This window comes from Fomitiporia mediterranea (genome assembly GCF_000271605.1).
Source record: "Fomitiporia mediterranea MF3/22 unplaced genomic scaffold FOMMEscaffold_9, whole genome shotgun sequence".
NCBI lineage: Eukaryota > Fungi > Basidiomycota > Agaricomycetes > Hymenochaetales > Hymenochaetaceae > Fomitiporia > Fomitiporia mediterranea.
Window position 1 is genome coordinate 332,430 of NW_006760394.1, and position 20,473 is coordinate 352,902.

The 20,473-nt window shown below is 46.0% G+C and overlaps 7 protein-coding genes across 7 annotated transcripts; 4 read left to right on the plus strand and 3 right to left on the minus strand.

Moving 5' to 3' along the window:
* Positions 1 to 276: 276 nt before the first annotated feature.
* On the minus strand, positions 277 to 2,173 carry FOMMEDRAFT_22194 (O-acetylhomoserine ami). Its single transcript, XM_007269072.1, has 8 exons — positions 2,091 to 2,173; positions 1,890 to 2,038; positions 1,649 to 1,830; positions 1,371 to 1,584; positions 1,295 to 1,309; positions 1,171 to 1,239; positions 523 to 1,103; positions 277 to 428 (listed from the first exon to the last, which is right to left on the minus strand). Exons 1-8 carry the CDS (start codon positions 2,114 to 2,116, stop codon positions 336 to 338), a joined length of 1,329 nt encoding a protein of 442 aa, XP_007269134.1. The 5' UTR covers positions 2,117 to 2,173; the 3' UTR covers positions 277 to 335.
* Positions 2,174 to 2,614: 441 nt separating this feature from the next.
* FOMMEDRAFT_111911 (ras-domain-containing protein) lies at positions 2,615 to 3,819 on the plus strand (the record flags this gene model as incomplete). The annotated part of the gene is made up of 4 exons (XM_007269073.1): positions 2,615 to 2,833; positions 2,911 to 2,983; positions 3,056 to 3,171; positions 3,267 to 3,819. The coding sequence occupies 4 exons, from the start codon at positions 2,615 to 2,617 to the stop codon at positions 3,561 to 3,563; spliced, it is 705 nt and encodes a 234-aa protein (XP_007269135.1). The 3' UTR covers positions 3,564 to 3,819.
* Positions 3,820 to 5,097: 1,278 nt separating this feature from the next.
* Positions 5,098 to 6,274, minus strand: FOMMEDRAFT_22195 (cleavage and polyadenylation specific factor 5). Its single transcript, XM_007269074.1, has 8 exons — positions 6,236 to 6,274; positions 6,152 to 6,178; positions 5,926 to 6,099; positions 5,676 to 5,856; positions 5,529 to 5,604; positions 5,394 to 5,466; positions 5,298 to 5,339; positions 5,098 to 5,245 (listed from the first exon to the last, which is right to left on the minus strand). The coding sequence occupies exons 1-8, from the start codon at positions 6,253 to 6,255 to the stop codon at positions 5,224 to 5,226; spliced, it is 615 nt and encodes a 204-aa protein (XP_007269136.1). The 5' UTR covers positions 6,256 to 6,274; the 3' UTR covers positions 5,098 to 5,223.
* A 243-nt stretch (positions 6,275 to 6,517) lies between these two features.
* Positions 6,518 to 10,169, plus strand: FOMMEDRAFT_135948 (uncharacterized protein; the record flags this gene model as incomplete). Its single annotated transcript, XM_007269075.1, has 6 exons — positions 6,518 to 6,833; positions 7,089 to 7,454; positions 7,507 to 7,920; positions 7,974 to 8,258; positions 8,315 to 9,874; positions 9,955 to 10,169. The coding sequence occupies 6 exons, from the start codon at positions 6,518 to 6,520 to the stop codon at positions 10,167 to 10,169; spliced, it is 3,156 nt and encodes a 1,051-aa protein (XP_007269137.1).
* Positions 10,170 to 10,641: 472 nt separating this feature from the next.
* On the plus strand, positions 10,642 to 12,138 carry FOMMEDRAFT_148194 (uncharacterized protein). Its single transcript, XM_007269076.1, has 2 exons — positions 10,642 to 11,466; positions 11,529 to 12,138. Exons 1-2 carry the CDS (start codon positions 11,156 to 11,158, stop codon positions 11,626 to 11,628), a joined length of 411 nt encoding a protein of 136 aa, XP_007269138.1. The 5' UTR covers positions 10,642 to 11,155; the 3' UTR covers positions 11,629 to 12,138.
* Positions 12,139 to 12,646: 508 nt separating this feature from the next.
* FOMMEDRAFT_30438 (uncharacterized protein) lies at positions 12,647 to 17,237 on the plus strand (the record flags this gene model as incomplete). Its single annotated transcript, XM_007269077.1, has 4 exons — positions 12,647 to 13,592; positions 13,642 to 15,926; positions 15,981 to 16,620; positions 16,675 to 17,237. 4 exons carry the CDS (start codon positions 12,647 to 12,649, stop codon positions 17,235 to 17,237), a joined length of 4,434 nt encoding a protein of 1,477 aa, XP_007269139.1.
* An 893-nt stretch (positions 17,238 to 18,130) lies between these two features.
* FOMMEDRAFT_30439 (uncharacterized protein) lies at positions 18,131 to 19,997 on the minus strand (the record flags this gene model as incomplete). The annotated part of the gene is made up of 12 exons (XM_007269078.1): positions 18,131 to 18,293; positions 18,349 to 18,580; positions 18,646 to 18,780; positions 18,826 to 18,972; positions 19,101 to 19,135; positions 19,186 to 19,283; positions 19,335 to 19,362; positions 19,437 to 19,551; positions 19,603 to 19,626; positions 19,679 to 19,696; positions 19,769 to 19,918; positions 19,973 to 19,997. The coding sequence occupies 12 exons, from the start codon at positions 19,995 to 19,997 to the stop codon at positions 18,131 to 18,133; spliced, it is 1,170 nt and encodes a 389-aa protein (XP_007269140.1).
* Positions 19,998 to 20,473: the final 476 nt, after the last annotated feature.

The following is a 20,473-nucleotide window of genomic DNA, read 5'->3' on the forward strand; positions in this document are numbered from 1 at the left end:
GCAGCCTTAAAGCAATCTTGAAGATACCGGAAGTGCGTCATGGGATTTACACTTGATACAGAAGAGATTGTCGCGTAACTTGAACACGGTCCGCCAAACGGATTTTAACGGTCTTGTGATACGACGCGCATAGCGGGGCCGGTTCACATGGCATAAACCCCTTGATGCCAAAGTTGCAGCGCGCCGACAAACGATCAAAACAAAACGAACCGCTACGGAAAAAACCAGGGATGAAATTCATCAAAAAGTGATATTTATACGTACAAGTCGACTCCCTCCACTTCTACTTCCTCTTTAATATTTAACTTACCAATGGTCAATGAAAAAATGAGGTTTTACTGCTTTATGTTTTCCTCCGGGATAGCTACTTCCAACGCATGGCTGAAATCTGCGATGATATCCGAGATGTGTTCTATTCCCACTGATATCTGTCATCCAAGGTCAGTACCACATCCTTCACCAGACAATATAGAAAAATAGAAAAATAGAAAGGAAGAAGAAATGACAATGGCAAAGACGCACCCTAATAAGATCAGGCGTAACACCCGCCGAAACCTGCTCCTCATCACTCAACTGCTGATGCGTAGTCGTAGCAGGATGAATCACAAGCGTCTTCGCATCCCCAACATTCGCCAAATTACTCGCCAATCTCAACGCATCACATACACCTCTCCCTTCCTTCGCTCCTCCCTTCACACCGAAATTCAATACCCCGCCATATAAATTCGGTCTGAGCAATCGTTTTGCTTCTTGGTGATAATCATGGCTCTCCAACCCAGGGTATTGGACCCAGGCAACCCTTGGGTGGGATTCAAGCCACTGTGCTAAGGCTAGGGCGTTATCACAATGCCTTTCCGCTCTTAATGCAAGTGTCTCGACACCTGTAAGACACAAGAACGCGGAAAAGGGGTTCATCGTCGCTCCGAGGTCACGTAAGATTTCCACCCGAAGCTTGATAGCGAAAGCAGCTGCGCCGAACGTTTCGTGGAACTTCATACCGTGGTACCCCTCTGCGGGTTCTGTGAAGGATGGGAAACGACCGGATTTCGTCCAGTCGAACTTTCCGGCGTCGACGACTACGCCGGCTATTGTGTTGCCGTGGCCTGTTGAAAGTCTCAATTTAGTTTCTTGTATTGTTTGTGTTGTTTGTTTGATGAGTAGGTTACTTACCGTTAATCCATTTTGTTGCGCTGTGTACGACGATGTCTGCACCGTGATCGATCGGCCGGACTAGGTACCCTGTGAAGAAATTGAGCTTCTGCACTTCGAGAAGCTGTATCAAGAATAGCCATACCTCCCATCCCGAAGGCTGCAATGAAGAACCTTTAACCAAATGGAAACAGGACAAAAAATTTACAACTTCCACTCACTGTTATCTACGATCAAAGGAATTCCGTGATCGTGCGCTACCTTAGCCAACTCAGGTAGTGGTGCGATATTATACTTAGGATTCCCGATACTCTCTACGTAGAGAGCTTTTGTCTTATCGTCTATGGCAGCTGCGTACGTCTCGGGTTTGTCGCCTGGGACAAACTTGACTGTTATGCCGTACTTCTTCAAGTACACTTTTAGCTGGTTGTAAGACTGCGCGAAAAAAAAGTTGTGTGAATGTCGTTTCCTGCGTGCTGATTCATAAGCATATACTCACCCCTCCATACAGATATGAAGTTGAGACAATGTTGTCCCCTGTTCCTGCGATCGTAGAGATTGCCATGAACTGGGCAGCGTGCCCACTTGATGCTGCGACTGCTGCGACACCGCCCTCAAGTGCAGCTATACGTTTCTCGAATACGTCAACGGTTGGGTTTCCAATGCGTGAATAAATATTGCCTTCAGAACCATTGTTAGCATGAGCGTAAGATACAAGACAAAGCAAAGATAAGACATACCAAAAGCTTTCAGACCAAAGAGGTCTGCAGCATGTTGAGTGTTATTAAACACGTAGCTGGAAGTCGCGTATATGGGCGGAGCACGAGCGAGCGTCGCCTGGTCCGGGAATTGACCAGCATGTATCTGGAGAGTATCAAACTCGGGTTCCCTTCGACCCTCATTAATGAAAGCCTAACTGTCACGAGAAGAGATAAACATACTTGTAGAAGCGTTGTTCTTCAGCCATGGTTCTCGGTGTCTTCGTTCACGACAGACTTAGAGCAGTTACTGGAGGAAGGGCTAAGGGGATGTGGATGTGGAATCCCGATACCGATAGCAATCCGATTTAACGCGCCTTTTGTAGGACCGTCAAGATGAGAGAGAGAACGAAAAAAGGTTTCATTTGAGCACGCCATCGGTGCACAATTCTGGGTCCAAATTCTCGCATGACCATCCGATGGAAGCAATTCAATTACTAGTGACCAATGAAAATCTTGCTCGTTCGAGAGTTCGAGACACGGAGACTAGGGGCTGGCGGGCGGTTGTGGGAGAAGGTCAATGCACACTTTCTCACTTCATACTAAGCACTTTCAAAACAGAAGACGAGAAGACGGACTCGGAGTCTTTCATGAGGTTCACGGCATGCTGACATAATTATATCACGGGACTCTCTCTCTCCAATGACGACGCGTGCTTAACACAAGCTCCTCAGGACCTCACTCACTCTTAACCAACTCCTGCAGTTATGCCGCCCAAGGCACCAAAGAGAACGACATCCGACTCCTCACCTATAAACGTCAAGCTACTACTCATAGGAAACTCGAGTGTCGGGAAGAGTAGCTTACTACTCCGCTTCTCAGATGAGCAATGGCTTCCAGAAGACGAGGCTAGCGCGACTATCGGAGTCGACTTTCGTGTGCACAAGATGGAGATCAATGGGAAGAAGGTCAAATTGAGTATATGGGTATGCACTTCTTATACTTCTTGGTCTTGGGGTTTCGTGTTTCGTGTTGAAGCCGACTGACGTGAATTCGATTCAAGGACACTGCTGGACAGGAGAGGTTTCGAACTATAACTTCATCTTATTACCGTGGAGCTCAAGGAATTATCCTCGGTAAATATCAATCCTTTTTTGAAATAAGTAATAAGTACGTTGTGCTAATTACCATATTGATATTGATAACAGTGTACGACGTAGCGAATCGCGAGTCATTCGCCGCGCTTCCCCGGTGGTACTCCGAACTAGGAACTTACGTCTCTGATTCAGTAGTCAAGATCCTCGTAGGGAACAAAGTTGACAAGGTCCGTCCTTTCCCCCCCATCCACTAAATCCAAATTCAGTATCCTTCTGACCATCACATTTTACAATTCACACATACCTTTTACGTCTGAAATAGGAATTCTCAAGACAAGTACCCACCAGCGAAGGCGCCGCCTTCGCCCAACGCATGGGCTCCCTATTCGTCGAAGCATCCGCCAAGACAGCCGTCGGTGTCCGCGAAGCCTTTACAGACGTCGTTGAACGTATACTTGATACTCCTGAACTTTGGGCGCCTGTTAGTAACGTTACGCCCGATCGGAACGCTATCCTCAAAGGAGGGGGCAACAATAATAATACGAATAATACGATGCCGGGTAATATCGATCTTAATGCGGACTCGTCGTCGAGTGATGGAGGTGGATGTTCGTGTTAGAGGGTCAGAGGTTAGACATGTGTTATTCTAATTTCTAGATGTCCGGAGTATACCTGGGTTGGTTTTGGACCTTGGGTAACCCGTTGTTCTAGCTCGACTTTGCTTTTGTGAGGTTAGATTCTACTTTCACCTCCCCCCCCACCTTTTCTTTTTCTTGACGAATTGACGACTTACATGACCTGACTCTAACTCTCGGCAATATACATAATACATTTCAGCTTTACACCAAGTGTTTACATGTATACCCCAGCTGCCCCTAATCTGCACATACATGTTGTCTCTGTTGCGCTCCCGTTTTCTGTGCGATTTCAATACACATTCTTTCTGAATCTTACTCGGAAGCTCAGAATGACAATTAACCCATCAATGCCGGGAGGTTAGACTACTAAGAAAACGACCTACCGCTCGACGTGTTCTGAGCAATTCTTAGAGACTTACGAAACCTCTCCCCCCGAAAGAAGCAAAGCAAAATAAAAATAAAAATAAAAAAATAACAAAAGCAGTATCTCAAAAGTCTTTAGAGGTAATAGAAACCAACAAGAACCATCTCTAAATAGTCCTAGAACTTCACTTCTCGTAAATTACCAGATAGGAAAAGATTTTTATTTTATTTTTACGTTTGTTACAGTACCTCTGATTCTTCAGACACATCAGAATCAGACTACTTCTTATCCTATCACAAGTTACTCAGCACCTCACCTACTCATGAGAAAGTGGTGAGACTGGGGAATTTTTATTAAGAAATGGAAAGCAGAAGTGGGGTAGCTGCAGACTTCTATACAGGAGAAGCGACTGCATATTTTATATTTTGGAAGTAGGAGTAGTAGGCAGCGTAACAAGAGTTGGGTATCAGACTATATCGGACCACTTCGTACTGTGAGTTACTGAGAATAATTGAACACCTCACTAATATTAATGAGTGAAATAGAAAAGCCGAGGACCGATGCGGGGTAGCCAAAGACTTCGACATGGAAGGAAACCACTTGCATATTTGAGAAGAGGAAGAAGCCCTCCCTGCCTATCAGTATATCACTGCCAACTGGAAATTTACAAAGCCCGGTTGGGGCGCGTGAAGCATGCCACTCAGAGTCACAGAAGTCAGAGCGCTTCGTGTGGTTCCACATTTCTGCCAGACCCATGACTTCCTTTTTTTTTCCCTGTCTACATTGCGGAATTAGTGGGGTTATCACCCTTTTGAGGTTTGAGAAACAGAGAAAAGCATTGAAGCAAAGTCCGAAGGACGCCGAACAGAAACTTATGGGAATAAGTGGCGTTTTGGTAGTCAGGGTGAGTGTAAATGTGGCAGAGCCTAGTCCGATGTTCTTCGTGCGTCTTTGTCCGTAAGGAGCTTTCCTTGGCAGGTAATTTGTGTAGAAGACTTAAAGAACGTGCGACATATACCAATGTAATTTCGTTGCATATGCATTCACAGGAGGCAGAAACCTATTCTGAGGTGTGGAACATTTGTTTCAGAATGTATTTCCAGCCAATCAGGTAGTAGCTTTCAAATTTTGTAATAAATTCCTAGGTCTCAAAATGGGATTTTGCCTCCTGTGATTGGAACGAGCCATCAGGCCATCTGCGTGGCAACGGTAATTATTTTTCGAATACGCGAGGAGTCCTATAATATACAGCGGGAGGAATTGAAGGCAAGGCAGCTCTATTGATAAATGAAATTGTATCTGCCGCAAAAAATAAGTCATAATTCTCTATTATTGAAAGTTTTCGACGCACCGAGAAAGCAGATGAGGAATCGCAGACAGCTGTGGACCATAACTATAGCGAGTAAAATAAATCAGAGTTAATTGGGCCAAAAAAATCACGACGTACCGTGCGGCATTATCATACAGCTCGAACAGCGGAATTGCAAGTAACTTCATGTTCTTCGGTACGGCAAGGACCTCTGAAAAAGGAAATCCTCTCGTCAATAACGTCTCCCGAACTAGCACTTAAATGAAAACTAACTTTTCTCCGGCATCTGAACAAGGAAGAGCTTCTTACATTCCTTCGGCTTCGTGATGTGCGCGGGTATAAACGGGTACTGTGAAAGCGGACGTTGATAAGTCCAAGCCAAAAAAAAAAAGTTCGATGCTAGATATGTATGGCACGTACCATGAAAGTTTCGAAATTTGGTCTCCACCATTGCGCAAGACAGTCACCTATTTCCCAGTCATTGTCTATACCGTGGGTCGTGTTGAATTGTCGTGACTCGGAGGGCGGCGCTAAGCGCTCGTCAAGTCTCCGCTTCAAGCCTTCGATCTCGTCTTCTCCCGGTTTCAAGTAGTCACCTGGTCTACACGCCAAGTAAGCAAGTAAGCAAGTCAAGAATCCCGAACAACAATTTTATATGCGAAGGGCATACAATTTGAAGAAAGCGTTTGCGATTTGCAGCATGAGAATGTGCGGGTGGCCGTGGTCGTGTACGACAAGAACGCCTTCGACTGTGCGACGCATGCCGAAGTCTTCATAATTGTTTTGTAGTCGCTGCAAACGGGCAGCAACGGATGGATCTTCTTCCGGTTGGGCCTCTTTTGTGCTGACAATTAGCGTCAGCGCTAGTCATGACACCTTGTATGTTCTAAACAAACCTGAAGGTAAAGTTCGACAACGGGTACCTAGAGACGAAAGAGAGCTTAGCAAGCTTTCAGGAAATAAAACGACGTCATACTCACAAAGCAATTGTGTTCGACATCGTCAACGGAGAACAAAGACCTGTCAGGACTCAGAGGTGTGTGTCAACAAGAGACGCGTTGCTGCCGAACTCCGAATCCGGTGAGCACTGTGTCACGTGCATCAAATCTCTAAAGGCTCATGACATCCCGAATCCGGCACTGGCCACACTTGCTTTCTCTCTTTCACGTTCCCCTACCATGAGTGTGCTCGCTGGCACTCACCACAATGCTCACTCGCTCCCCATGCACCCAAATGTACTGCTCAGAGGTAGCGAGCGCATCATGGATGGGCCCTTTGGTGCCGTCACTCAGACTCTTTTGAAGCTTGGATCGTGTCCGATAGAAAATCTCGCACATTCATCAATGGCAGACCTCGAAGGCTTTGATCTGCCTGGTGTCTCCCCGGACATAGAGCTTCTTCCTGTCTCCTCTAAATCATCTCTGGATCAAACCTTAGTGGTTTCGGAAGACAAGGAGAGCCAAAAATTGTCCTCTTCCATGCAGTTCGTGGCTCAGTTATACCAGACTTGCGTCAGAGCTTTCGGTAACGCCGAAGCCCTGAAATTTGAATTTATTGAAGAAACTGGTCAAGAAAATCGTAAGTGCTCGTTTCGTCTATGTCCCGGCCCGTCGGTCTATGAAGCCGGGACTTCTTTTCTTTGCATATATGCTTGTCCAGTATAGACGACTCGCTGTCGCGTAGCCATGTGATATTGGACAACCGTATATGTGGCTTGTTTTTCTGATTTCTCTGTGTCATTTTTCTTGCTGCATTTCCCTTTTTCCAAGCGAATTTCTCACTGAATTACGTTATCTTTATTTCGCACTGACTTCTCTCTGTTCTTGTATCCAGAGAAGATGTGCGTTTTGACGATAACGAGGCCTAATGGTCAAACACGGTCCTATAAGACAGATCCCGAATTCTCAAGAAAGAGCGACGCCAAAGCTCAGGCGGCCGCCCGTGCTATAGAATTGGGCGCCGTTGATTTCATTCTACACGGGAATAAAGACACTTCAAACCCACGCCAAAGGGTTGTTCTAGCACCTCTAAACTCAACCGCCCCTAAATCGGAAGCAAAAGTCAAGGAAGAGGATCCGGTACCCGACGAGATCATAGATGATGATGCCAGTAAACAAATCGAAGCCCTCTGCGTGGAGTGGCGAGCCAGTCGGATTCAACCCCGATGGCGACCTTTCCGAGAGTTTACAGCGTCGCCGAGTAGGTGGTATCCGGTAGTTTATTTTGTCGTCGCGCTGATGTCATGAATTAGACTGGGGTTCCGTGTTGGTCATCGAGCTATCACCTCACTCGCAACGGCTCTACTCTGTTGAACCGACTCATGCCTCTCAAGCGTTGGCAAAGAAAGCGTGCTCCGAGACTGCATTGCAGCAAGGAGTAATCGATTTTATAAAGTACGGAAACGGCCAAACAGCGCCTGCGCCTGTTGTAACAGATGCTCTCGACGATGCTGCGTCTAGACAGGTTCCGAGTTTCGATAGGGGACGTGGATCAGCTATTTCCTTGCAATCCTTCTTTGATAGCTTACCGAAACCGTTTCCGGAACCAATCGGCGATAATGCTTTGGTAACGAATATCAATGCGCCTGGAATGCTTAATACCACTTTGCAGCAAGCTAGAGGAGCACGTTTGAACTTTCAATTCTATTACCTCAGTGAATGTGGCCGTACGTCGACTACAGCTATTACACGTCATTGAATTTACTCATTCTGCTTCTAGTGCACGGATGTATTCTACGATTAGATCGTCCAGAGGAGATGAGGACCTACATGGTAGATCCAAGATTTACTAAACGGACTGATGCAAAGTCTGCCGTTTGTCTGAGAGCGATGTCACAAGGAGTTGTCCCATATATCCGCTCACTCGCAAGCGCAATCGATAACAGAATTACTTCTGAGATGCGAAAGCAAGCGAACGAACGGATACTACCCATCCTTGGCTCTGAATATGGAAGACTTCGACATGGAATGCACCCGGCGTATGACTTTAACCATGACCAAGGCGGTAAGCCAATATGCTTTGCCTCAAATTATGCCTTGCTTATGGGTACTGTTCCTTAGCATTCGGCTGTACTATGACTCTCTCACTTTCTTCGGGTTCAAACCCAGATGAGGTGAAGTCATGGTCTGTAAAGCCTGAGTATCGAACGAAAACAGATGCAAAGATTGCTGTTGTATGCGCCGCCGGAGTAGAAGCCATTGAGTTTGTCCGCTTCCGGGGCGAGCCTCCTCCACCAGACCACGATCCGTTCAAACCATACAAGCGACGAGAGCGCGAGGGATCGTCCGAACAGCAGCGACCAAATCCCAAGCGACCGAACACTACAAGTGGTCTCGTACGTCTCGGACCATCCACAAACGTTCCCCTTCTAGAGACAAAAGAGGAGGCAAAAGCTCGGCAGGTGGCAACTGCAAGGTGGAAACATGACCGATTTCCTCCGTCGCGAACGCATCGCGGACAGTATCAACGCTCTCGCAATCTTACACAGACACTTCAGCCCTTCTCCAACTCTCATTACTCTCGAGAATATCAAGTGAACGAAACGTCTACTTACCTTCCTTATGACGATCCTCCTTCTCCTTCGACTGCTAAAAGCCAGAAAGCTAATACTTCAACACGAACTTACCATCATCAGGAGCTCCAGAACAACCATTACCACGAAGCACACGCTCATTCAACCTCTCACCCAACTTCTTCAGAATATTCACGAGCAGAAATTGAAAGATTACGTCCTCCACGAAGATCGCAGCGGCGTACTCAGCAGCTTACACAACATTCCTTACCTTCTGCTGACCAATCTTCTTATGCTGCGTCTGAACCCTTACCGCAGACCTCGCCACCAGCACAGCATACTATTCCGCAAAGTCCGTCTCAGCCGACTTCGTATCAATTCATACACTATGGTGCTGTATCGCAGCCGAGTCCGCCTGCGCCTCAGCAATCGGCCCCTTATCCCTCCGTTCCTTATCACCCTGGTTATGTACAAGCTCCCTATTCCTATCCGGTTCAGCAGAATCCACATCCGTATAATGGTTATCCCTATCCTATGACACATGTTCCTCCTACAACGCCACCTACGTATGGTGTACCAGCTTATCCCGCATACACGGCATACTACGCCGATCCACGGTACGCGCAGTACGCGCAGTACCCTCAATATGCAATGTCTGCAGCGCCATTTGCATATGCAGTACCCGTAGCGCCTCCCACTCCGGGTGTGCCGTATCCTGCTCCACCTCCGCCCGCACCGGCGCAACCGCAACCGCAATCACAGCTAACGGCGCCTGAAGAATCTAAACAGGAAAGTGCGAGTTTACCAACACCACCCGGTTCGGATGAACCCGCTGAGAGCAGCGCTCGTAGGACTGAAATAGCCGCTGGCGCGTCTGGATTGCCGCGAGCTGCGTCATTCAGTTCGGAGAGTGATCGCCATAAGCGACCTAGATCTCGAGACATGTCAATGTCGCCGGACGATTTGCAACTGCATAAGAAACATCGGTCCGAGTCGTCCATATCGTCGAGTGTGAAGCGGGAATCTGCGAATAGCACACCTATTCTTAAGACTCCTGTGTTAGAATCTAAAGATAGCTTGCTGTTGTCGAATGTGGAACAACTTATCCGTGAGTGATATAATTCATTGAACGGGATGACATAAATATAAATATATATTGATTTATATCCGTATTATCTGTATCGACAGAATACTGCGAATCAAACGGGCTAGTGGAGCCTGAGTTTGTATCGAAACAGGCGAAGAATGAACTTGGCCAGTCTGAGTTTAAGGTATGGATCGTAATGGGGACTGAACGGCTTGAGTTGCCCATCCTGTTCCAGTCTGAGAATGAAGGCAGACAGCGGGTGGCTAAACAGGTACTTCAGCGCCTCAAGTCTCAGTCTCAGACCAACGGCAAATAAATTTTAGGGGGTTCGTGTGTTGGGAATGGGAGGCATTACATTATGAAATTTGAAATGACTGGGTCACGAATACTTTACGGATCTGATACGATGACTTCATTGTGGACTTTTTATATTAATAGAGATAAATGTCGTGTTTGTGGCTTTTGTACGTTCTGTGCAGTGGAGTTCTGCTATGATGTATGCTTTCTTTCCTTTAGGAGTTTCATGTTTGTTACATTGAATTGAAAATTCGACAACATGTTGAAAGTGGCAGGTATTTTTGCGGGTAAGACATGGTAGAAATAAGGTTTTGCATCCCCCTTACCTTCCGAGGATTGGCGTTCCTCGTCACGTTCTCGGGAGAAGTTGGGAAACTGCATCGCATCCGCTTACCCCTCGACAACCATCTTGTACATTGTCTGCCTTGTCCTCCCTGACAAGCCTGCTATTGTCCTTGGTTTCCGGGATATTATCAATCTATAAAAAGAATGATCACGGTATGTGTGGAGGTTTGAATACCTATATTTTTGAATGTCGATTGTGGCTTGATCTTAGGAGCACATGAAGCTGCAACGCGGTGTTCAATGTTGAAATAATCGGGTCACATGTCGTGCCTGAGTCGGGCATGCGGGTTCCAGACTTGGAGAAGTGAAGGAAAGGAGATGAATCTGGAATGGTTTCGCAAGTCGGCGTCGGCTACGATCACAGTCCTGTGTACTAAAAATGGCCCCTGGCGCCCCTCGGCAGCGGCATGCATGGCCATGTCCGTCGGACCCTCAATTGGGTGTCTCATACATATGTATTATGTATGTATGTATGTATAGCTCAATTGGGGAGACCCGAATATAAAGTCGGGGTGATCTTACCGAAGGTTATAAGGCATCTCGTTGTACTCTCTGTACTTCCCCCCTCGAGCTTCTTTATCTCTTTATCTCGTTCATTCGGGCCTTTGACTTGAGCAACACTCCTTACTGCTCTGCAATTACCTCTTTGACGCTGCAATAATGAGGATAACATCTGGCTCTCTGGTGTTCGTAACGCTCTTTGGAGCTGCTGCCGCTGCGGGCTACTCGAAAGGTGTCTCAAAGGGACCGAGTGGATCGCACACATGGTCTACGCCTACGCCTACCCCGACTCCGAAGCCGCAGAAGTGCAAGTGGGGTCCTGTTGAGTGCTGCGCGGGACACACTGAGTCGGATAGCACTCTTGGACAGTCAATCCTTGGGCAGTTCAGTATTCCCAAACCGAGCTCGGCGGTGGAGATCGGATACAACTGTACTTCGCATACTGATTCGGATATTAATGAGGGGGTTTGGTGAGTCCGGTTCTAAGTTGTAATTAATATTTTTGTTACTGATAGTTGCCTCTTCTTCGTAGTGGTCACAACGTTTATTGTTGCCAGAAGATTTACAACGGGACGCTACCAGGAGGGAAAAATACCACTGTTGGTGTGGACTGCGCCGACGTAGCAATATAGTGCCCTTCCCTTCATTCACCTGCCGCCCCCACATTTTTCTATCGCGCGACGCGGGTGGAAAAACGAGGCGTCTGCATGGACTTGCATCAATAACAATGTCATTCGCCACACTGTATTCTCCTCGCGTCCCCATTTCTTTTCCCTTACACGCTCCACGTTTACATGCTTCCTGATGATGCCGAACTTCAGAGTTTCTTCTGCAAGGTTCTATACACTAGACGATTTCGGGATGGACTATCGTTTTATTTTAAAAAAGGACACTATCTTCTCGACACGAGGTTTGGATGGACTTATTCTACCCGTTCTTTCCCTTTTCGGACTCTTTACAATTCCGGTTTTCTCTTCTAATTCGGTGTTGCACTTCCAACTTGGTTTGATGTTAACTTCTCCATCCATGCATTTGCACGCATTCGCCACGAGTTCTTTTGTTGTGCGACGATCATTACTTTACTAACTGTACCATACGTGCTATTCGTTCTATATTTGTAACGTTCTTTATTTGCATGTTTACACCATCACCGTTCTTCTACCTTTTAATAAATGTTTGCTACACTCCGAAAAATATCACCCCCAACGCAGTTTGACTGTATGCGTTCTTGTCTGAGATTCAGTTGTGCCTAGATGCGGGGATAATTTGCCGAGTGACGGAATCTTTCACATTCGACTCAATTGCTACTTTATTTGGATAAGTCGATCTTCCTTCTGGAGTGGAGAATGCCCGCCTCATTGCATAATGTTGGAATAAGAGCCCGCTCAAAGTATTTCATTGTGATAATGTGCTTTTGGATGAGATTCTACGTTCTTGTCTGGACACGGTTACATATTTTATGGCATATATATATGAATTTCAATAGCTTTGCAATTAAGACATCTTCTATTATAGTGCACGTGCCTACGTGGGAACTTCTGAGCCTGGAACTCGAGGCTAGTCGACCTTCGGCACACATCTTTTCGCTACGACCTCCACCCTGGGCAACATTGGATTGACTTATCTACAGTTTGCTTGGGGTACTTCGAAATGTACCGCTCGGTAACAAGACGAGCGGAAGGGCGAAACATTACTCGAGGAGCTCTGCCACTCGGAAAGACGGCGGCAGACCATGAGACCACCGGAGCCGGCGACCCCTCGCCGACAACTCAAACCCACTGTACTGAGCGGTCCGAGAAAGCCTCGCGGAAGTCGAGACCGTTAAGCGGTTCAACAAACAAGCAAATAATATCCGAGACGAGGAACATCGACTCGTCAACTTTGTCTAGTGCGCAAAGTCAGTGGAAGATGGGGAGGTCTGTGACTCCTGGACTAATAACGGACGAGAATGATGATTGGATTCTGAACCAACAAGCACCTGCTATGCCCTTGTTGAATGAGAGACCGCCTATGGCGAGGTGTCGGACTAGTTCTTCAGGCGGATCGAAGAGCAAGAGAAAAGTTGAGGAGAAGAAGTCGGCTCGTTCTTCTTTCCATCAAGATGATCCTGTTGTAGCTGGTATTGTGCAATCTGGGGACGACGATCAAGTGCGCATCACAAGAGCGCGTTCGCACTCTGCTTCTCAGGACAAGGCGCCATCACTCAAGCGTAGACTCTCCTGGTCAAGGAAAAAATCTAAACAAGAAGTGCCGCAAGAAGAGGAGCCTGACTACAAAAAGAGAGCTAGCCAACTAGGACTGCCCGATATTGAGAAGGATCTAGTGCCTAGTCTCCATGATACTGTTCACAAGATGACTGATAATCATCAGATCTCAAATTATGTTTCGAAGCAATCGGGCCGGAAGGCGGGATTCCCTTCCACGATGCTCGCCGGCTTGCTTTCTCCACCTATCGTAAACGAAAGAGCTGCCTCTCCAATACCGTTCCGGCATACCGCGTCTTCGCCTGTGGAGTCGGCTTCTTTGATTTCAAGACGTCAAAGTCGTAGCCCGCGAATGGAAGCATATGACGAAGGAAGTGACGCATTTGATCATGGTATGTGAAAATGGGCGTCTTCTACAACAGTACTGACATGATTGAGAAGATTTGGATATGCGAACGAAAGTCTCAAAGAATGGTAGCGCAGAAAATAATAACCAGAAATTTCCAGGTAGCGAATATGACCATGTCATTTCCGAACCGAAGTCGAAATCCGCTCTGAAAACAGCTTTGAGGACTCCCCGTTCTTACAAGAAGATCCAAACTCGTTCTCTTGCAATGGAGACTGACGATTCGTCTTCTTCAGAGCCGATTCTACGAACTCCGCGAGTTCGATCTTCGAGAAAGCATGCTAGTCCTCTCTTGTCTACCTCTCCAGTACAAATGGTCTCAAGTATCCCTTCTCCGAACTTCATGTCGCGTTCGTCTTCATCTGCTTCGAGACCGGATAAATCGCCTTCCCTGTCGCATTCCTCTGAGCACAAATCGCCTAGGCTGCCGAGTAGCTTGCGGTCGCCTTTGCTTTCTGCTGGCCAGGTCGACATGACTTCTCGGCGTTCGCGCTCGCCAAATCATATGGACAGGATGGGTGGCCCTGCAAGGCTACAAGCCTCAAACTCGCCTGTCGCTAATCAAAATGAGGATGTTGAAGGAACGCCAAAGGCATCTCGCATCGCTTGGAGCAGAAGATATCAAAATACAACGGAAACGGAGAGCAGCGCTGACGAGAGACTCCGCATTCCTAACCAACTTTCTAATGCATCTCGGGTCCGCTCAGTATCGGCGAGAACTTCACCTAATCCTGATTATGACAAGAGTCGTTTGGGGAGCCGCATGTCAGTAGTGCAAAAGCAACCAGCAACGGTAATAACAGAACAGAGTGCGTCGGAGTTTTCTGAACAAGAACCTATGCCCAGTGATAAAGCGTCTGAAGATTCTCGTGTTCGACGAAATAATGAGCTTGTTGATCTAGTTGCTGGTCTTAATCTGGATCTTGGGCACCGGAAGGACAGTCCCGTTTCTGTAACGCGTCGCAAAATAGCGTCCTCCACAGGACATTCCGCTAAAGGAAAGGCTAACTCGGTCAATCAGTCCAGTGATTCTGCTCAGCAAGTTGCTATCGGCATCGCACTAGGAGCGTCCAACGGGCGCGCGTCCTCTAGGGCTAATTCACCTGCTCTGAATGAAGATAAAGTTTCGCACGACCGTGATGATTATTTGGCTGTGCCAGTGCCACATGAACAAGGTCGTCCTGCTCGTTGCTCAAGCACCTCACGAAGACGTTCATCAACTCCGAGACAAGATGCCACTGAAGCGAGTACGGATGCCAATCAAGCGAACAACTTCCTCAAGCCAGAGCCAAAAGCCGCCAATCGCGACAGTCTTCTCATGCTCAATGCTGATCGTCAACGCGAAGCTTTCGGAATCCCACCTTCTCTGTCTCGTGTACACGAGTCGAATGAAACATTGTCCTCTGAAGAAAGTAACTCATCTCTGAAGAATCATACAATAGACTCTGATTGGGAACATGAAGCCAGTGATGGACTCGGTTTGAGTCACGGAGCGGAGAGGTTATTCCACGCACTTGGTATTGGTGCCGGAGCGCAGCATGGCGAGGATCATCAGCACGCAAGGGGTCATCGAGCATCACGGCGCTCCAGCATGGCGGGAGCTGAGAAGTTCTTGGCAGAATTCGTGTGCTCTCCAAGAGCACCAATGTCTGCTAGTTCCTCGTGTTCTTCTATTTACGAAGACGACGTGCCGGACAGACCGTGGCAGAAACGAGAACGTGACCTTAACCGCGTGCAAAGTGGCAGTGGCGCTGGTGGGAGCAATTCTGATGTGAAGTCCTCGTGGAAGAGATCTCTGCCTCATTCTGCGTATGCTTCTTTGCTGGAACGACATGGTGAAGTTGAGATGCGTCGACAAGAAGTTATCTGGGAGCTTTGTGAGACTGAGCTGGTGTTTCTGAGGAGCTTGCGAACTGCGCTGAAGGTCTTTGTTAGCCCATTACTTGGAAAGAATCGTACCTGGGTTTCTGGAGTACCAAGCAATGTCTCGAGGCTACTAGACTGGCTGGAGGATATCTATCAGTTACATGCAAAGATAAGTTCTGCGCTACAACACACTCGCTCATCTCAGTATCCTGTCGTACTCAGGATTGCGGAAACACTTAGAGCTTTTGTTCCGAAGTTAGAGGTATATCAACCGTATATTGTGCGCCTGGATGAAATCTTAGGCGATATTGAAGCTATGATGAAGGATCCGAAGGATGAAGTTGGCGAGTTTTTCCGACTGCAGAGTTCTGCTGAAGAATGTGCAGGAACGTCTTTCGCTTCATTCCTATGGCTGCCTCTCATGAGATTGGGGAAGTACCTCAAATATTTCAATGTGAGTCTCGCACTTGTGGGTACTACTCTTCCGCCGTTGACATTCGATTACTAGGAACTCTGGGACCTCACTCCAAGGTCGCATGTTGATCATTTACCGACGTTCTCACTGCTCCACTCTGCGACAATAGTGGTACGCGTAATGCGAGAGGTGAAGTTACGGGAAGAGGAACATGCATACGTCAAAGAACTCGTCTCACGAATTCGTGGTCTTCCGAATGCTATGCAGCTGATGCGACGAGAAAGGCGACTTGTCGCGCATGGAGCTCTTCAACGTGTTCATTTTAGCGAGAGAACTAAGGATGCGCTCGAAGGGAACTCGTCCTTCAAGCCTGGAGGAAGACATGCACGACACGTTCGCTATGAAGAAGAGCAACGCTCGACAGTACGGCGTCGTAGAGCTAATTCGTTGGATTCTTGTCTTTCCGAAGGAACTTCTATGGGTTCTCTTTCGTCTGCTGCTTCTAATTCATCTCTTAATGGCGAAGTGGCACATCATCCCCATGCTCGTGGAAAGCCGTCGAAGACGACGGAGCTGTATGCATTCATCTTTACTGATTTGGCGATATTCGCGACTCCCACTTCCCATCGAACCCATCGAGTGCATAGCGGGAAGGTTCAGAATGATCTAGAATTGCTGGACGATATTGGTATATGCCGTATCCTCTCTGTGACAGATCACTCGGGAGATCTTGGTTCGTATTTATGCATTCATTCGCAAAGTATGGACTAACATCCTTCGCTAATAGAATATGATAACTTGATTGGCCTGCACATCCTTCCTATGGACGCAGACCGGCTCGACAAAGGCATTTTATCGGACACTTCAGCGACATCTCTGTTCGTGCATATCCCAAATTCACGTAGCTCCGGTTCGCAACCTTCGGATATTCGACAACGGTGGTGGGATGCATTCGAGCGATGCTATCAATCTACTTTACGATCATTGTCCTTCCCTACTCATTCCGGGAGATACCTTACTCACGGTCCAGGAGCAGACCAGGACGAGAACACGAAACAAACCGTTATGGCCATCCTTGCATCTGGTCTTCCACTTCCGAAAAGCCCATCAGCCCAAATCAGTGAAATCGAAAAGAACGCGGCAGAGGACACTGCCTTGAGGGAACGCGAAGAGAGAGGGTGGTGGGCTTTACGTTTTCAACAGACTCTCCACGAAACGCAGCGAGAGGAGTCGTTGCGGTTGCAGTCACAACCACAGAATAAACCTTACCTTCCTACGGGAACTGGAACGAAACGAAAGACGATCTCAGAACGAAGACGATTAAAGCTTAGTAGTAGCGGAAGGAATTGATATATGCAATTTTGATTCACTAGTTGCGCTCTATGGCCCTCACGATTGTCATTCATCTGCTTCACGATCAATGCTTCACGAGTCTTGTATCGTAGTGTCCTGCTTGCAAGCATATATTCTCAGTTGCATACTTTCATCTGCATTGTGAGCTCAATAATACTATACTATAAATCGCGTTTGCCTGTGGAGTATTAAAACAACAACACAAACATAGATCACTAGCAGACTAGTAGCAGTGTCCCAATGTGTGTGTGACACATACAAAGCAGAACTATTCCAACACTACACGAGGACTTCCTTGTCCACAGATGCTGCACTGGGAGTAGCAAGCATGTCTCCTGATTCAGTGATTTCTGGTGTATTGGCTGGTACAGTAGAATCGGATCGCTGATGACTGTGAGCCAAAAATTCAACGTTAGGAGGATCAATCCCTATAAAATTGTTTGGGACATCCTCTCAGACACATGAAGATATATAAAAATTACTGACACAGACTTACCTGTCTCAACCTCATCAACTATGCTCCTTTCCCTTTCAGAAGAGGACAGTTCAGACCTCTGCATTTCCTCAGAGTTGTGTCTCTGTAAGTTGGGCTGACCTTGAACACAATCTCATGTCAATCACCACCAGATTCAAAAATTAAGATGACAAACCTAATTCAATAGTATTGAGTTCTGACTGAGGCAAAGTTGTGTGTGGTCTTATTGACTGAATAAGCCGGTGAGGCCAATATTGCAACTTTTTCTTCCACCAATGTAGGCAAAATATGGTAGTAAAAATATTTGGAAATGTAAAGGCCATTGGGATAGAAAGAATAAAGCATGCATAAATGAAAATCAAGGTAGCAGGGACAGTAGCTCCTTTCCCCTAGGGTATGATTTTATTATTGTTAGTTATTTGCTAATGAATTGATTGATACTTGCCGGTAGATCAACAAGGAAAGCAAGAAGACAAAGAGCAACAAAAAAAGATATCATAGCGATTGCTAATGAATAAATTGGTCCATTCCGGAACCATTTCCAGACAACAGATGGGAATACTTCTTGAGGCTGACGTCTACATGCTAATAAGTAACCATTTATAGCACATTAATATTAATGTTAGTTCTTACCGGAAAGACTGACGCCATATCATAATGATTAGGCTTTGTGTAGCTGATGCCATGCTGAAGACAAGCGATATGAACCAGAATTCGTTTGTTATCCCTGCCAATACAGAATCAGGCCCGCCAGTAGGCCCAGTACTGATCTGTAGTGTTGTTGCAGTGACACTCGATAGAAAAGTAGCAATAGTGGTCAGATTCAAGTACCGCTGGTTCGAGTACTGTTCACTCCGTTGGATTACTACAATGTTCTTTAGTTGTCTTCTTAAAACAATTGTTCTCAAATCTGAGAGCTGCCAAACTGACCCTGCTCAGTAATATCTGTAAACTCTTTGAGAACATCTTCAAGGGCATTGGCCAATGGTTCTAGGGTGAGGTCAATATGAGCATTCATAATCATTGTGCCATCCTCTGGAAACTGGTAGCGTGCAGCTGCAAGATCTGGTGAGAAATATAACATATTAATAGAATGGCTTGCTAACTTACATAGCCTGTTGTAGTGTATAACAGTGAATTTCTGTAGCGAATTAGAATTAAATCCAGAAGGAAACACTGTGATGTAACAAACATTGAATTCATCCCGAAAGCGACGCATACTATCTTGAAAATGTGCATTCTCAAGCTGTATCCCAGCTTCAGATAATGCATTAGTCAATATAGAACTATCACTCCAAACACCATATAGGAACGGAGAAAGGAAATTGTTGACGTCTACTAAATGAATTCCATATCAATTTTGTACAATGGTCAAAGGCCCTTACTGATGTGTAATTTCCAGTCATTACTTGTATCGGCCCTAAAGGAGAGTAAAACATGAAAATGCATTGAAAGAACAAATCAACACACCATTTCCTGTGTCCATCATCCAGATCATGCTGTAGATGGTCGTTGTACAGCTCTTTTCTCACGCCGAGTACGATAAGAGCATTTCGGAATTGAGAGCGCTGTGAAACAGTTCTAACAGATTAGCTCCATTATTATGATAGACAGCCTACAAGCTTGCGGTAATTTATTTTATATAGCCTGATCAAGTAATCAGTAATGTTCGATTATATTAGAGAAGTAAAATAAAAAACAACAAGCAAAACAAAGCATACCGAATTAACCGGACAGCATTGGGTGCCCGAAACGCTCTTTCTATCTCTATTCCTTCACCAATGTCTCCTATGGTTGGCTCATACTGATCTTTCGTTTTTGATGTCTTGGACTTATCTGTCATATCATTCACCTACCTTGAAAACAATTTATAAAAAGGCAACATACTACGTGTAGCATTGTTCAGAGAATCTGAACAGGAAATTAGCTAGAAAGACATGAGATATACAAACTATAGCCTTACCAATGATTTCTTTTCTGTCTGTGTTTATGTGAGTTATATTTCAAAGTTATTAATGAGGAATATAGTGTTGAAATCCACAAATAAGCTTACCTACACTGTCTTCAAAGTGACACTTCTCATTGAGCACTTTGTTCAAAGCAATTACAGCATCATTTATTTCCTGAAAATTATTATTTGTGACTGTGGCCGATTCTCCAGAGCCCTTGGTTTTCTGCCTAGGAAACCGGCGCGATACACGATCTATTAGCTGCTTTAGTCTTGACACCATGTATTATCTTGATAAAGCAGACTTACTGCGTTGAGCATAAAGCGTTGACATGCTTGCAATATCCCAACCCGAAATCAAGGTGACAATGGGGTGGATCGATAATTACAATAATGATCGAGAAAGACTGGATGCAAAGGATTTAAATGCTCAGCCCAGCTGCTGTAAGCATGCGCTCTGATCGCTTAAACCTGATCTAGCTGTTGCATGGAAGACAGCAGACTGATGGTGATGCGAATAATACAATATAATGTAGACGCTGGCTTGTAGAAAAAATTTCCGAGAAATAGAATGCTGTGTAATTTGTTCATGCATAAGCTCCTAGTGTCAATTGGTAGCGCCTGTTTCATAATACATTGATAACTTTTTGAGATTGTTGTGGGATGCATTACCACAATTACAGTACTTATTTCCTTGAATGGATTGTATTTAGATATGTCTAGTTAAACCTCATCTGACCTTATTAGAAATGTATAATACTAATCATTATCTGACAATCTGAGATCACTCGCTGTCAAGTTCTCCTCTCC